We start from the raw sequence: 13,868 nt of genomic DNA, 5'->3' as shown, positions 1-13,868 counted from the left end.
ATTTGTAGATACGGACCGAAACATGTTCGAATCCGTACTTCAGCCGGTGCTCCGTCCTCTCCAGGGCTTTAACGGTCTCCTCGTTGAGTGTGAGGACGACCTGCCTCCGCAGCCCCACCGCGTCCTCGACCTTGGCGACTCTCCAGTCCATCGTGGGGAGCGTCGGGTTGCACATCCTAAGCATTGTCAGGATGGTCTTAGGGTCGGCTGGCTTTTCAGTGAGCCACACTCGCGCCTTCGGTTTGCTAGGGATCTCGTCCCAGTCAACCGCCACCAGCTTAGCTCCAGGGTAGACCTCTCCAAGCGATGCTACCATACGGTTGTAGGTCTCTACCGATCGCGCGTCTTGGCAAGCAATCACCTTGACGCTACCCTGATACCATCCTGCGTCTTCGCATTCTGGTGGGGGTCCTCCTCATCTCAGCATCTCCTCCACGAAGCGCCCATGCAACTCGTTAACCACTCGTCGCCAAAGGTCCTTAAGCCCTTGTCCAGGACTCCAATTAGGGTTCTTCCCTTCGTTACTTCGGCGAACGAGCGGTTGGACGGCTGCGGCTGGGCCTTCCTCTTCTTGGCCTGGGGGGCTTCTCCCTCTGTGGACCTCTGCCTTTTCGCGATTTGCGCGGCCTCCTTGGCAGGGTCTGACCCAGTACGTCTACTCGGATCCAGCCTCACTCCCGCCTTTTCCGGATTAAAGTCGGGCAGGATCTCCCTTGCCCACTTGATGATCTCGGCCTGGTCCGGGTTGGCTTCGGCCGATGGGTCCGCCCTCATCAAAATGAAGGCCGCTCTTCTTCTGTCCTTGTAGGAGCCATTACGCTGCGTCGAGTGAGACGCTCCCGGCCCAGGGTTCGCCTTAGGGGCCCCGCCAGTTAGATTAGAGGTTGACCCTGGGGTCTTCCTCTCCCCGCCGTTCGGTGGTCCCATGGCTAGCCCCTCTGTGGGGGCTTCTCCATCTCAGCAACTCCTTGGCTTTTTAGGGCCTTGAAGTTTGACGGGTCATTGACCCCATTTCCGGACTTTTTTTTTGGGAGTTCCGTTCTCCACTTTGGTTTTTGGTTATTTTAGTAGAAATCATATTTTGGTCCCACGAGAAGGCGGGAAGGGGTTCGTCCATCCCCCAGAGTTCGCATATTAGCGTCCGAGCCCCCCCTCGGACACGCATCCTTCGGCATATGCTGTTCCACCTTGGATTGGGGTGATTTAAGAAAGTGTGTGTTCTTCTCCCCACCCGACTACCATTAGCCAGCATCCTCGGCAGAGACATGACCTTACCGGGCCTGTTACCAGCCGCCCTCACGTGGAGAGTATAGTCGCGCTACCAGCGGTGTACACAGTTACGGCACGCAATTGCTTGCGCGTTGGTCCCCCGGTTGTACCCGTTGGCTGACGGCCGAGCCAAAACATCCTTAAGTATAATATATATCAAATAAATATATCAATAAAATTAAAAATAAAAATAAAAAAAATAAAATTTCTTAAAAAAAAAAAAAATATATTGAAACGTGAATTTAACACAACCTGAATTATTGGCAAAATAATACGACACGCCAAATTTCGTAGGAATCGGCCGACTATATCCTATAGCTGGCATATAACTGAACGATCGGAAATGTTTTTTGGTAGAAATACCAACTTTTTTATTTTTGAAGATAGAAGTTTGGGACTTTTTTTAGATTTTGTATTATAATAAATTGGGTTATATTATCATATTCTCATAAGGATCGGCCAACTATATCCGATGCTTGCGATATATATCCGGTTTTAACTGCAAGGGTATACATATAAACTTCGGCTCCGCCCGAAGTTAACTTTCCTTTCTGGTTTTTGGTTTATTGTGAGTTTTTTGGTTTTCTTAAGTTAAATTATTTTACATTTGTTTAGCGGCAATTAAATAAATACTTATTTATATATAATAATTTTTAAATTCTTATATGTAAGATATGTAAAATAAATTATACAAAACAATAATGCAATACAATAATACAATAATATTTCAGAAAAAAATAACAATGACTTGCTTTCATTTTTCAATTATTTTTATATCAGCGTCAAAAAATACAGTTAAATATGCAGAGTTGTATCGTACATTCCAGAATGAATTCAAAATAATTTGAATGCGATCTCTAACATTCACTCATTCAATTCTGGTTTTATCCCCCGAATCCCACTACTACAAGGTAGTCTCGTCGGCAAAAGCTTAAGTCATTTAAATTCGACATTTACAATTCGACAATTCGTCATTTAAGGGGACCCCCCCCATTCTCGGTTTTAAAAAATCGATTTTTTTTTTTTAATTTAATTCGAACTTGTAACTATTCAAAAATGTTCCCTGAAAATTTCAAGTAAAAATTTCAAAAACTCTTGAAGATATAGCCGATTTATGGTGGAAGCCTCAGGCGACGGCGAGAGCCGTCTCAAAACTTTAAACGCGTTTTTCTCGAAACAGTGTTTTTACGACTGGCGCATGAGGTTACTCAAAAACTATTAATCCAATCGGTTCCAAATTTTAACACGTTATTCTATACATATATAGCTCTCGTATGAACTAGGATAAATCAAATCGGTGAAGATCTTCTTTACTTTTCAACTCGATTTATGGCTGAAAATAATGGAAATTTTCAAAAAAAAATTTCAAAGGTCCGCCATTTTGTTAATTTTTGAGCGAAGTTAATAATCCTAGTTCATACGAGAGCCAAACATGTACTCTTTCTAATCCCGTTGGAATTTTTGGATTCCGATGTTCCAGTGAGCGGAAATCACATGCGCCGCCGAAAAGAAGGGCTTTTCTTTGATCACAAAAAACAACAACAAAAACAAAACAAAAAAAATTCTGTGAAATGATTTTCTTCCTTTTTGTGTCTTAATATATGTAAGCACAGTTACAACCCTAAAAAATAATTTATGTTCATTTGCCAGCCCATTGAAAATCGTCAAAATTTAAAATCGAGAATGGGGGGGGGTCCCCTTAATTTCGAGCATTTAAATCGTCCATCGATATATTGGCCCGTCATCTGTTCGCTCGACAGAGTTGACGCTAACGGTAGTGTGCTTCTGGCTAGTCTTCGTATTCGATATTGGGGGCACCACTTATTTAGAATTTATTTAAAGAAGGTACGCAGTATATAAATCGGTATTGATTAATCGGAAATACCAAAACTTTGGCGTTTCTTGAATTAGTAAAGGAATGGTAAAGGAAATTACCTAACTTTGGTATTTTTGGAAATAAATGCTTGGGTTTCTTTTTTAAATATCAGCCAATTGTTTCCGATGTGTGCGATCTTAACTAGAAGGGTATATTAACTTCGGCTCCGTCTGAGGCTCGCTGTCCTTTCTTGTTTTCCTATTTTTCCGTTTTGTATTAAAATTAATAAAAATTTGGTCTGTCATCGTTTTGATACATTTTTTTTAAAGGTTTATCGCATTTAAAAGTTATAATTTCTTAATTTTTTTTTTTAGGACGATCAACAAGTTGGCGCGATGAAGACTCCAATGTTGAAAGTTCCAACAACCTTCAACGGTCTATTTCAACAGTTGGGCCTGTAGGAGTTGACCGTGGAAACGGTAAAGCATCTGTGAATGGACCCGGTGGAATAGGCGGAGTTGGAGGCACAATTACATCTTATCCACGAATATCCACCAAAAACACACCATTGTGGACACCCAAAAATACAAATGCTGATGTGGATGATACTCTTCCTGAATGGGCAATGGAAAATCCTTCTGACTTGGGTGGAACTTTTGATTCAAGTGGAGCTTTTCATGGTGATAATGATAAACCAAAGAGCCAAAACAGAAAAAATGAAACATCGACAAAGAATTTATGTCTTTATGACGAGTCTTTGACCAAAATTGTAGACAAAACCGACAGGGGCAATAAAAACGAAAACAAAGCCGAATGCTTGAAAATCGAACCGGTTTTCAAAGTTAGTAAATCTCCAGATAATAAAAAAAAATCTAAGGAAACTCAAGGCGATATGTCTGATAGAATAAAAGAAGTTGCTATTCAAGTAGAAAAACTAATTATGGAAGATGATCAGTGTCAAATAACTGACAACCAAATTAAAAATCAGACAGATTGCGGACGATTAGTGGAAAACATGCCAAGTCTCGCAGAAGTCGAGCTAAATATGAAATCTAATTCTGCAAACGATAATGAAAATTGCCAACAACAACAATCATCTATATCAAATACAAATTCGGAGATATCAAATCAGCCGCATCATCATTCCCCTTTTTCTGATCACTTGCCAATACAGCAACATCATCTTCATCACCAGCAGCATATGCCAATAGTTCCATCGCATATGATTAATTCAAATCTGAACGAATTGTGGTTTTATCGGGATCCTCAGGCAAACGTGCAAGGACCATTTAGTGCAGTCGAAATGACTGAGTGGTATCGCGCAGGCTACTTTAATGAAAACCTTTTTGTACGGCGATTCACTGACAATAGGTTTAGACCCCTTGGTGATCTTATTGACGTTTGCCATGGAAATATGCCATTTACACACAGCCACTTGTTACCGACACCATTGGAATTGGAAAGTTATTCTGCTGGTCCGATTTCAAATGCACTTCGTGAAGCAATTCCGCTTAATGGTTGTAAACCTTCGCATTCACCTATCTCTTTATCGATAGTTGAACAACAATTGGCCCAACGCAGAGACGACCAACTTAAGGAAAATGTTACAGCTGCAGCGGATTCGCTTAGTGCGGCTTTAAAAGGGAATTCTATTGGAAATAATATGAACGTTTCGCAAATGTTAACATCGCGTTTCCAAATATTACAGGATCAATATTTCCAGCACCAGGAATATCAAATATTGGCAGAACTTTCTAAGAATGAGTTCTTTCAACATTATTCAGCTGCTGAACGTGAGTCGATCGTCAGGCAGAAAGTTCAAATGGTGGTTCTTCCAGAGTATTTGAGAAGCCTAAACGGACTAAATAGCTCGCTTTCTATATTAAACCCAATTGCAGCGACACAATTAAATCAAGCTGTTGCTGAAAAGGCAAAGAAAGATCAGGAAAACTTGTTCGTAAATTCGTCTAATCAACCTCCTTCAATGGTTAATCTATTAGATTCAAATAGTTTTATAATGAATGCACAATTGATGCAACACGCGTCACAACAGCTAGGAGTTGCTTCCACTTCTGGCGATCATGTAATTAAAAGTACATCTCTTTCCGACATATCTAAACTGGATGAGATATCAAAAAATGAATTGGATTTATTAAACGAATATAATTTAAGAATGCTTTTGCGTGGGCAACCGCAACATCATGAAATGTTAAGTAACGAAAGTCACAACGATAATGGCGATATGGAAAAGCCTCAAATATTAAGGGCTCAAAACCTAATGGTTCCTATGTGGCAGTCGCCTAGCAAGCAACATGATAACAATCAACACTGGTCAGAAATTTCAAATGAAAAACCACTTTTTTGGGAGGATAGTTTAGAACAAGAAAGAAGTCATCAGTTACAGACATTAACACAAAAACAGACTATTTCTTATCCAGAAACATTAAATTCCGAAGTGGAGGCCAAATCTCAAACCCGCCTTGATAATGTTTTAAAGCTTAGCTCTTTGCGGGAAATGGGTCCATCCACTGAAAAGTTAAGAGAACCTCCCTCCCAAAATCTTGATTTGTTAACAAACACGAATGAAAATCAAATTAAAGAATCACATCCCGAACAACAGTTCAAAAATCAGGTTAACAACAAACATCCGTTGCCTGAAAGACAGCAACAGACACAACAGGCTGAAGTTAAACTAAATAATGAAGAACGCAGACGGGAAATAATTGAAGAAAAACGTCGTTTGAAGGAAGAGCGAAAACGTTTACAATTGGAAGAAGATAAACGCCGGTCTATAATAGAGGAAGAAAAAAAAGCCAGACAAATTCACGAAGAAAAAGAAAGACAGCAGCAAATACAAGCTCAACGTCGAAAAGCTTTGCTAGGTAATGTCCAAGCTACAATTAGAAGTGGTGGGACGGGTAAGTATAAACCCCATCCAATCTTCAATTACTTTTTAATAGAAGTGTTCATTATACCCTTATACCCTTGTATTATAATTTTGTCCAAAAGTGTGCAACGCAGTGAAGGAGACATCTCCGACCCTATAAAGTATATATATTCTTGATCCGGATCACCTCCTGAGTAGATATCCTGTCCGTCTGTCTGTTTCTACGCAAACTAGTCTTACAGTTTTAAAGCTATCGTCTTGAAACTTTGCATGCAGTATATAAGTCGGAACGATCGGAATCGGCCGACTATATCCTATAGCTGCCATATAACTGAACGATCCGAAATGACCCAACTTTCGTGTTTTTGAAGATAGAAGTCTGGAACTTAGTACAGAGTATATTTTTGGTCAGTTCATCCGACCTACCAAATTTCATCCTATCCTATAGCTATATCCTATAGCTTTCATATAACTGTACGATCGGAAATGGTGTTTGGTAGAAATACGAACTTTGGTATTTTTATACCCTTGCAGAGGGTATTATAATTTTGGTCAAAAGTGTGCAACGCAGTGAAGGAGACATCTCCGACCCTATAAAGTATATATATTCTTGATCAGGATCACCTCCTGAGTTGATATGAGCATGTCCGTCTGTCCGTCTGTCTGTCTGTTTCTACGCGAACTAGTCTCTCAGTTTTAAAGCTATCGTTTTGAAACTTTGCACACACCCTTCTTTCCGTTGCACGCAGTATATAAGTCGGAACGACCGGGATCGGTGGACTATATCCTATAGCTGCCATATAACTGATTGATCGGAAATGGTATTACTTTGGTGTTTTGAGAGTTAGAGTTTTTAGAGCTATTTTTGGCAAAATATTACGACATGCCAAATTTCATAAGGATCGGCCAACTATATCCTATAGCTGCCATATAACTGAACGATCGGAAATGTTTTTTGGCAGAAATACCAACTTTGGTATTTTTGAAGATAGAAGTTTGGGACTTTTTTTTAGATTTTATATTATAATAAATTGGGTTTTATTATTATATTCTCATAAGGATCGGCCAATTATATCCGATGTTTGCGATATATATCCGGTTTTAACTGCAAGGTATCAACTTCGGCTCCGCCCGAAGTTAGATTTCCTTTCTTGTTGAATATAGAAGTTTGGGACTTTTTTTAGATTTTGTATCATAATAAATTGCGTTATATATAACCAAAGATTATAAAGTACATAGCTTATCGACGACGGCCTGCCAAAACGCCGTAGAACCCGCACTTTAGATATTTTTACAGCGGGTTCCACTACGAACTGAAACAATGTTAAGGTGATTGTAAAATTTTGTATTTTTATACCCTTGCAGAGGGTATTATAATTTTGCCAAAAGTGTGCAACGCAGTGAAGGAGACATCTCCGACCCTATAAAGTATATATATTCTTGATCAGGATCACCTGAGTTGATATGAGCATGTCCGTCTGTCTGTTTCTACGCAAACTAGTCTCTTAGTTTTAAAGCTATCGACTTGAAACTTTGCACACACCCTTCTTTCTTTTGCACGTAGTATATAAGTCGGAACGGCCGGGATCGGCCGACTATATCCTATAGCTGCCATATAACTGATTGATCGGAAATGGTATAACTTCAGTGTTTTTAGAGTGAGAGAGTAAATTCATGTAAATTCAAATTTTACATGAGCGCTATTTTTGGCAAAATAATACGACATGCCAAATTTTGTAGGGATCGGCCGACTATATCCTATAGCTGCCATATAACTGAACGATCGGAAATGACCCAACTTTCGTTTTTTTGAAGATAGAAAGCTGGATCTTGGTACAGATTATATTTTTGGTCAGTTGATCCGACCTACCAAATTTCATAACGATCAGTCGTCTATATCTAATAGCTTCCATATAGCTGTGCGATCGGAAATTGTTTTTGGTAGAAATATCAACTTTTGTATTTTTGAAGATAGAAGCTTGGGACTTATTTTTAGATTTTTTATTTTAATTAATTGGTTTTATTATGATGTAATCATAAGGATCGGCCAACTATATCCGATTTTTGCGATATTTATCCGGTTTTAACTGCAAGGGTATATCAACTTCGGGTCCGCCCGAAGTTAGCTTTCCTTTCTTGTTTTATGTTTCTTTTGTCAATTAAAAATTGAAAATAATTTTATGCCAATTTTGTCCTACGAACTTCTACAGAAATCAACAAAAATATGAATTCCAAGACAGGAGAAGAACTAACACCATCGCGGGCCCCTGTAATATCTGTGGCACCCTGGTCACTTAGCTCATCAAATTCGAACAGCACGGCGCCTGGACTGGCGGAAATTCAAAAGGCAGAACGCAGAGAACGTCGTGCCGATCAACAGCGCCATCAAGAGCAACTAGAAAAACAAATGCGTGCCAATGCAGCAGCCGCTGCTGAAGCCAATGATGCAATGCTTAAATGGCAGGCGGCGCCCACATCTGCGCCTGTAATGAGCTTAGCCAAAATTCAAGCGGAAGAAGCTAAACGATTAGCCAACGATATGGAGCAACAGCGTCGCCGGGAAAACGACCAACCTCATCATTCACCGGTTCCATCCACTGTTGGGGCCTCCGGCTTGTCCAACATCTGGGGAAGCTCAAATAGGGCATGGAGTGCAAACTGCACTACTCCAATGCCTTTAGCAACCTCTGGGCTATGGGACGAACATAAAGCCTCTTTAACCAATGAAACTTCTTTTCATGGATCACGTACAAGCAGTAGTTGTACCGTCTCAATGACATCTGCAATTAGTTCGAGCACTAAAAACAATGTACAAAGTCAAAGTAAAACTATAAATGCCGCTTCATCGCTTCGCAACTTGCGTAAAAGCCAAACATTGCCAGTAATTAATAATACTGAAAAAATGTGTAGAGCTCTTCCCGGTTCTGAGAAAAATAAGTCAAGCCAGATGCGAGTTAATCAAAAAGTGGCAGCCGGCGGTTTTGATGACAAGGATAAGGATAAAAAATCAAATTCAAAAAATTGTTTAGGGCCCCAAAGTAGTACAGACCACTCATCTACTAAGGTTAATGAATATGAAAATCAGTTTACCAATTGGTGTATAAAAAGTTTAGATAATATGTCGTCTAAAGTAGATGGTAATTAACAATATTTGTTTATTTAACATTTTATTAAACGAAAAAATTTTTTACAGTGCCAACTTTTGTCACATTCTTGCAAGATTTAGAAGCACCATATGAAGTTAAGGATTACATCCGCATGTATCTTGGTTCGTATACATGGTATAAAATTACTAAATCAAAATTGAATCAAACTAGATCTGCAGATTCGAGAAATTTGAAAAAAATTGAATTTTTTAATATTTGGGTTTTGGGTTTTATTTCAATGTAGCATACATCTAACATACCAATGTTTCAGGTGAAGGCAAAGAATCCTCAGAATTCGCAAGGCTGTTCTTAGAGCGTCGCAGTAAATACAAAAGTTTACAACGTGCTCAAAATGCACACAATGATGATATGTGCAAACCCGCACCCGCCATAACACCGTCGTTGAATGACAGCATCGACAATAAGGTAAAATAAACTATTTTTAATTTGTGCACCTAATATCATTTTATTTTTAGAATAAGCAGAAAAAGATAAAGAAAAATAAGATGACTAAAATGGATGCGAGAATTCTGGGATTTTCGGTGACTGCCGCGGAGGGCCGCATTAATGTTGGCTCTCGTGATTACGTCGACGGACCATAACATTTTTTTAAGGTTTGAACTCCTTTTGCAATTGAAGTGTATAAAATTGTATTGCACAATAGGTCGTAAATGGTTGCGGATTATCAATAAAAGTACATACATATTGTACGTATATACATACACATAATAAAGTTGGGGATCCCTTAAGGGGAACCCTTTTTTACACAGTCCAATAGTTCATAATTTTCACGAGTAGCTCACTAGTAGCCACTAGAGTAGTGGATGTTTTTTTTTACCTTGGACACCGGTGGTGACACAGGCTTCTCAGTCGGACTTCTTTGTCCGAGCGGCTCCGGCGAGAGAGTATATATTTTTGTACAACATAAATAATGTTGGTTTTATTAAATATTTATATATTTTTTTTCTTATGACACTTGACGACCGTGGAGCGCTGACGCATTAAGAGGATATATGGAAAAAAACAATATACACATAGGGGCGGTATTCTAAGAGAAAGTAACTGTTTTAAACAATCTCTTAGCCCCGCCGAGAAGGTTTTCAAACTGCTGAATTCTTAGTAATTTTTATACCCTTGCACTATGGGATTTTTGACCACTTTATGTGGCATTTAATCATTTTTTGAAAGTTCTCTGATTTAAAAAAAATTAATGGGAATGTATTAAGAAAACATCAAACTATTATACCTCATACTCAAAGTATTAATTATTAGCACCATATGCTAGCATAACAGCTGCAAAGTCAGCTGTTGCATCCGAAAGCACGTGCGGTAAGTTTGCAATTTTCACATAGTGATTTGTGAAATTAGATTATTTGTTTAAAACTCCATTTAAAAAGAAAAATAGTAATGGACACTGATTTCACAGGTTTGTACTACATGTTAAATGTATTAACTGTTTAAATTATGCGTGTCTATACTAAAATTTTGTCATTTTATAGATGCACCCTAAGCTGATTTTTAGGAAACAAATTTCAACTTTGAGAAGAGTTTTAAATAGAAGGAATACAAAGTTTTCAATGCGTCCAAGTGTATGTTGTAGCGTTGTCAATACTGAGCAAAGGCTGTCTTATTGTGCACTTTTCTCCACTATTGGTGCAATTTGAATTTTTATACCCTTGCAGAGGGTATTATAATTTTGTCCAAAAGTGTGCAACGCAGTGAAGGAGACATCTCCGACCCTATAAAGTATATATATTCTTGATCAGGATCACCTCCTGAGTTGATATGAGCATGTCCGTCTGTCCGTCTGTCTGTTTCTACGCGAACTAGTCTCTCAGTTTTAAAGCTATCGTCTTGAAACTTTGCACACACTCTTCTTTCCTTTGCACGCAGTATATAAGTCGGAACGGCCCGGATCGGCCGACTATATCCTATAGCTGCCATATAACTGATTGATCGGAAATGGTATAACTTTGGTGTTTTTAGAGTTAGAGAATTCAAATTTTACACGAAAGCTATCTTTGGCAAAACATTACGACATGCCAAATTTCATAAGGATCGGCCGACTATATCCTATAGCTGCCATATAACTGAACGATCGGAAATGACCCAACTTTCGTTTTTTTGAAGATAGAAAGCTGAAATTTAATACAGATTCTATTTTTGGTCAGTTGATCTAACGTACCAAATTTCATAAGAATCGGCTAACTATATCCGATGTTTGCGATATATATCCGGTTGTAGCTGCAAGGGTATATAAACTTCGGCTCCGCCCGAAGTTAGTTTTCCTTTCTTGTTCTTAGATAACCTCACTTTCTCCAAAAACCGACTTGGTCGCTGCTTGGAACAGCGAAAGGGGCCGGGCTGAGCATCAACTGGCTGTACAATGTTTTTTTTTTAACGCCATGCAAATAACAATGTGGATAAAGACGTTTTGAAAAAAAGCCACCAGTTTTTAATTGAAGTAATGGAAAATGCAGTGCTTTCAGTCGGCTATTTTGGAGAAGAAGCGTCTGAGTCCTGAAACAAGCTGTATAAATCAGACAGGCGTCACCATTTAAGAAAACACTACCGATTACATTCCATCGCTAATGTGTTCAACAGAGCTATGGATACAAAAGATCCAATTATTTCGTCCTTAATTTATCGAGATGCATAAAAAAATAAAGAGTCTTTTACTTCCAATTGAGGTAATTGAGATGCTTTCGTACGAATACGAAAATAATGTTTGTCTCGAAGATGACGAATTTAACGATTCCAGCTTTTTTTTTTTTAGATAATATTGATATATTAAAGAAAATGAAATAAAAATAATAATAAGATTAATACTACTGTATGAAGGAATTTTTCTTTTTCAACTTTTGTATTTGTATGGAAGAACACTGAAATCCGGTATTTTAAACTGACAGTTACCAGGGAAAGCGTTGTCCGATTTGGTTCAAAATTGCTATATCGTATTAAAATAGCAACAAATATCAGCTCCTTAAATTTAATTTCATCATTTAATTTATCTTTATTTTTACCAAATCGTTCCTATGGGAGCTATAGGACATTGTGTTCTGATCCGAACGATTTTCGTACTATATGTGCCTAGGATCAAATAATAACGATTGGTAAAGTTTCATGTCGATATCTCCAAAACTGACCGAGTTATTTATTAATGCCACAAAAACAGGTCAAAAACCTTATAGTGCCTTGGTATTATAATTATACTATTATTGGTATTATACCTATACTAGGAATTATAATTTTGTCCAAAAGTGTGCAACGCAGTGAAGGAGACATCTCCGACCCTTTAAAGCATATATATTCTTGATCAGGATCACCTCCTGAGTTGATATGAGCATGTCCGTCTGTCTGTCCGTTTCTACGCGAACTAGTCTCTCAGTTTTGAAGCTATCGTTTTGAAACTTTGCACACACCCTTCTTTCCTTTGCACGCAGTATATAAGTCGGAACGGGCCGGATCGGCCGACTATATCCTATAGCTGCCATATAACTGATGGATCGGAAAAGGTATAACTTTGGTGTTTTTAGAGTTAGAGAGTTCAAAGGGTCTCGTGTTAGAGACACGAGAGCTATACAAACCATTACGACATGCCAAATTTCACAAGGATCGGCCGACTTTATCCTACAGCTGCCATATAACTGATTGATCGGAAAAGGTATAACTTTGGTGTTTTAAGAGTTAGATTTGACACGAAAGCTATTTTTGGCAAACCATTACGACATGTCAAATTTCATAAGGATCGGCCGACTATATCCTATAGCTGCCATATAACTGAACGATTGGAAATGACCCAACTTTCGTGTTTTTGAAGATAGAAATCTGGAACTTGGTACAGATTATATTCTTGGTCAGTTGATCCAACCTACCAAACTTCATAACGATCGGCTGACTAGGGGCCGTCCATATATTGCGTGACGCGAATTTCAGACTTTTTTGACCCCCCCCCCCCCCTGCGTGACAAACCATGACACGAGGTTAGCCCCCCCCCCCCCCCCCAAGTCAGCCTCATTATGTTTAAATTGTCTGCGAAATGTGTAAAAGGTTGCGAAGTGTTAATCGACAAGGTGTCAAATTTGTGCAAGATCGCACTACAAACTTCTGCACCGATTTACTGTGACCGAAAATAACTTGGCGTTACCACCACCAAATGAACATCCTCCTCCAGCGCTACATCTTGATGGCCCTTCTACGTCACATGCTTTGCATGCGTCATCTCTAGATAGGGTTTTGTTAGCGACGTCGATCGTAAGCGTTAGAACTAAAAATGGCGAGCACATATTGGCCCGAGCACTACTTGACTCTGGGTCACAAATGAAGCGACGTCGATCGTAAGCGTTAGAACTAAAAATGGCGAGCACATATTGGCCCGAGCACTACTTGACTCTGGGTCACAAATGAACTTCATTACTGAAGAACTTGCTCAAGGCTTACAGATCCGTAGGAGGGAATCGTGTATCAACTTGCTTGGAATTGGTCAAGCTAATTCCCAGGTTAAGAAAAAGATACACACTGTGGTGAAGTCAACGATTAATGGTAGTGAGTTTCCGTTCGACTTTTGGATTTTGAGAACTATCTCGGGTTATCACCCTGACCAGTCAGTGAACGTGAAATATTGGGACCTACCAAAGAACTTGCCTTTAGCAAACCCATATTTCTACAAACCTCAGCGGATAGACATGTTAATTGGAGCTGAGTCATTTTTCGAACTGTTGTCCGTTGGCCAAATAAAACATGGTCCAAA

General features: G+C 39.0%; 1 protein-coding gene across 5 annotated transcripts in view; it reads left to right on the top strand.

The window, feature by feature from the left end:
• Gyf (GIGYF family protein Gyf) overlaps positions 1-9,887 on the top strand; it is a 34,799-nt gene extending 24,912 nt beyond the window's left edge. For 3 of the 5 annotated variants that reach the window (XM_043213548.2, XM_043213547.2, XM_043213545.2), the window contains exons 5-9: positions 3,460-6,003; positions 8,183-9,109; positions 9,166-9,240; positions 9,390-9,544; positions 9,595-9,887. In XM_043213548.2, coding sequence (XP_043069483.1) covers positions 3,460-6,003; positions 8,183-9,109; positions 9,166-9,240; positions 9,390-9,544; positions 9,595-9,720 — 3,827 coding nt within the window. In that variant the 3' untranslated portion in view covers positions 9,721-9,887. The remainder of the gene's footprint in view (positions 1-3,459; positions 6,004-8,182; positions 9,110-9,165; positions 9,241-9,389; positions 9,545-9,594) is intronic. The other 2 variants (XM_043213546.1, XM_070282313.1) reach the window with 2 other exon arrangements.
• Positions 9,888-13,868: the final 3,981 nt, after the last annotated feature.

The sequence above is a fragment of the Drosophila bipectinata genome, chromosome 4 (genome assembly GCF_030179905.1).
Source record: "Drosophila bipectinata strain 14024-0381.07 chromosome 4, DbipHiC1v2, whole genome shotgun sequence".
NCBI lineage: Eukaryota > Metazoa > Arthropoda > Insecta > Diptera > Drosophilidae > Drosophila > Drosophila bipectinata.
Note: the sequence above shows the minus strand (reverse complement) of the source record. Positions and strands in the feature narration are given on the sequence as shown.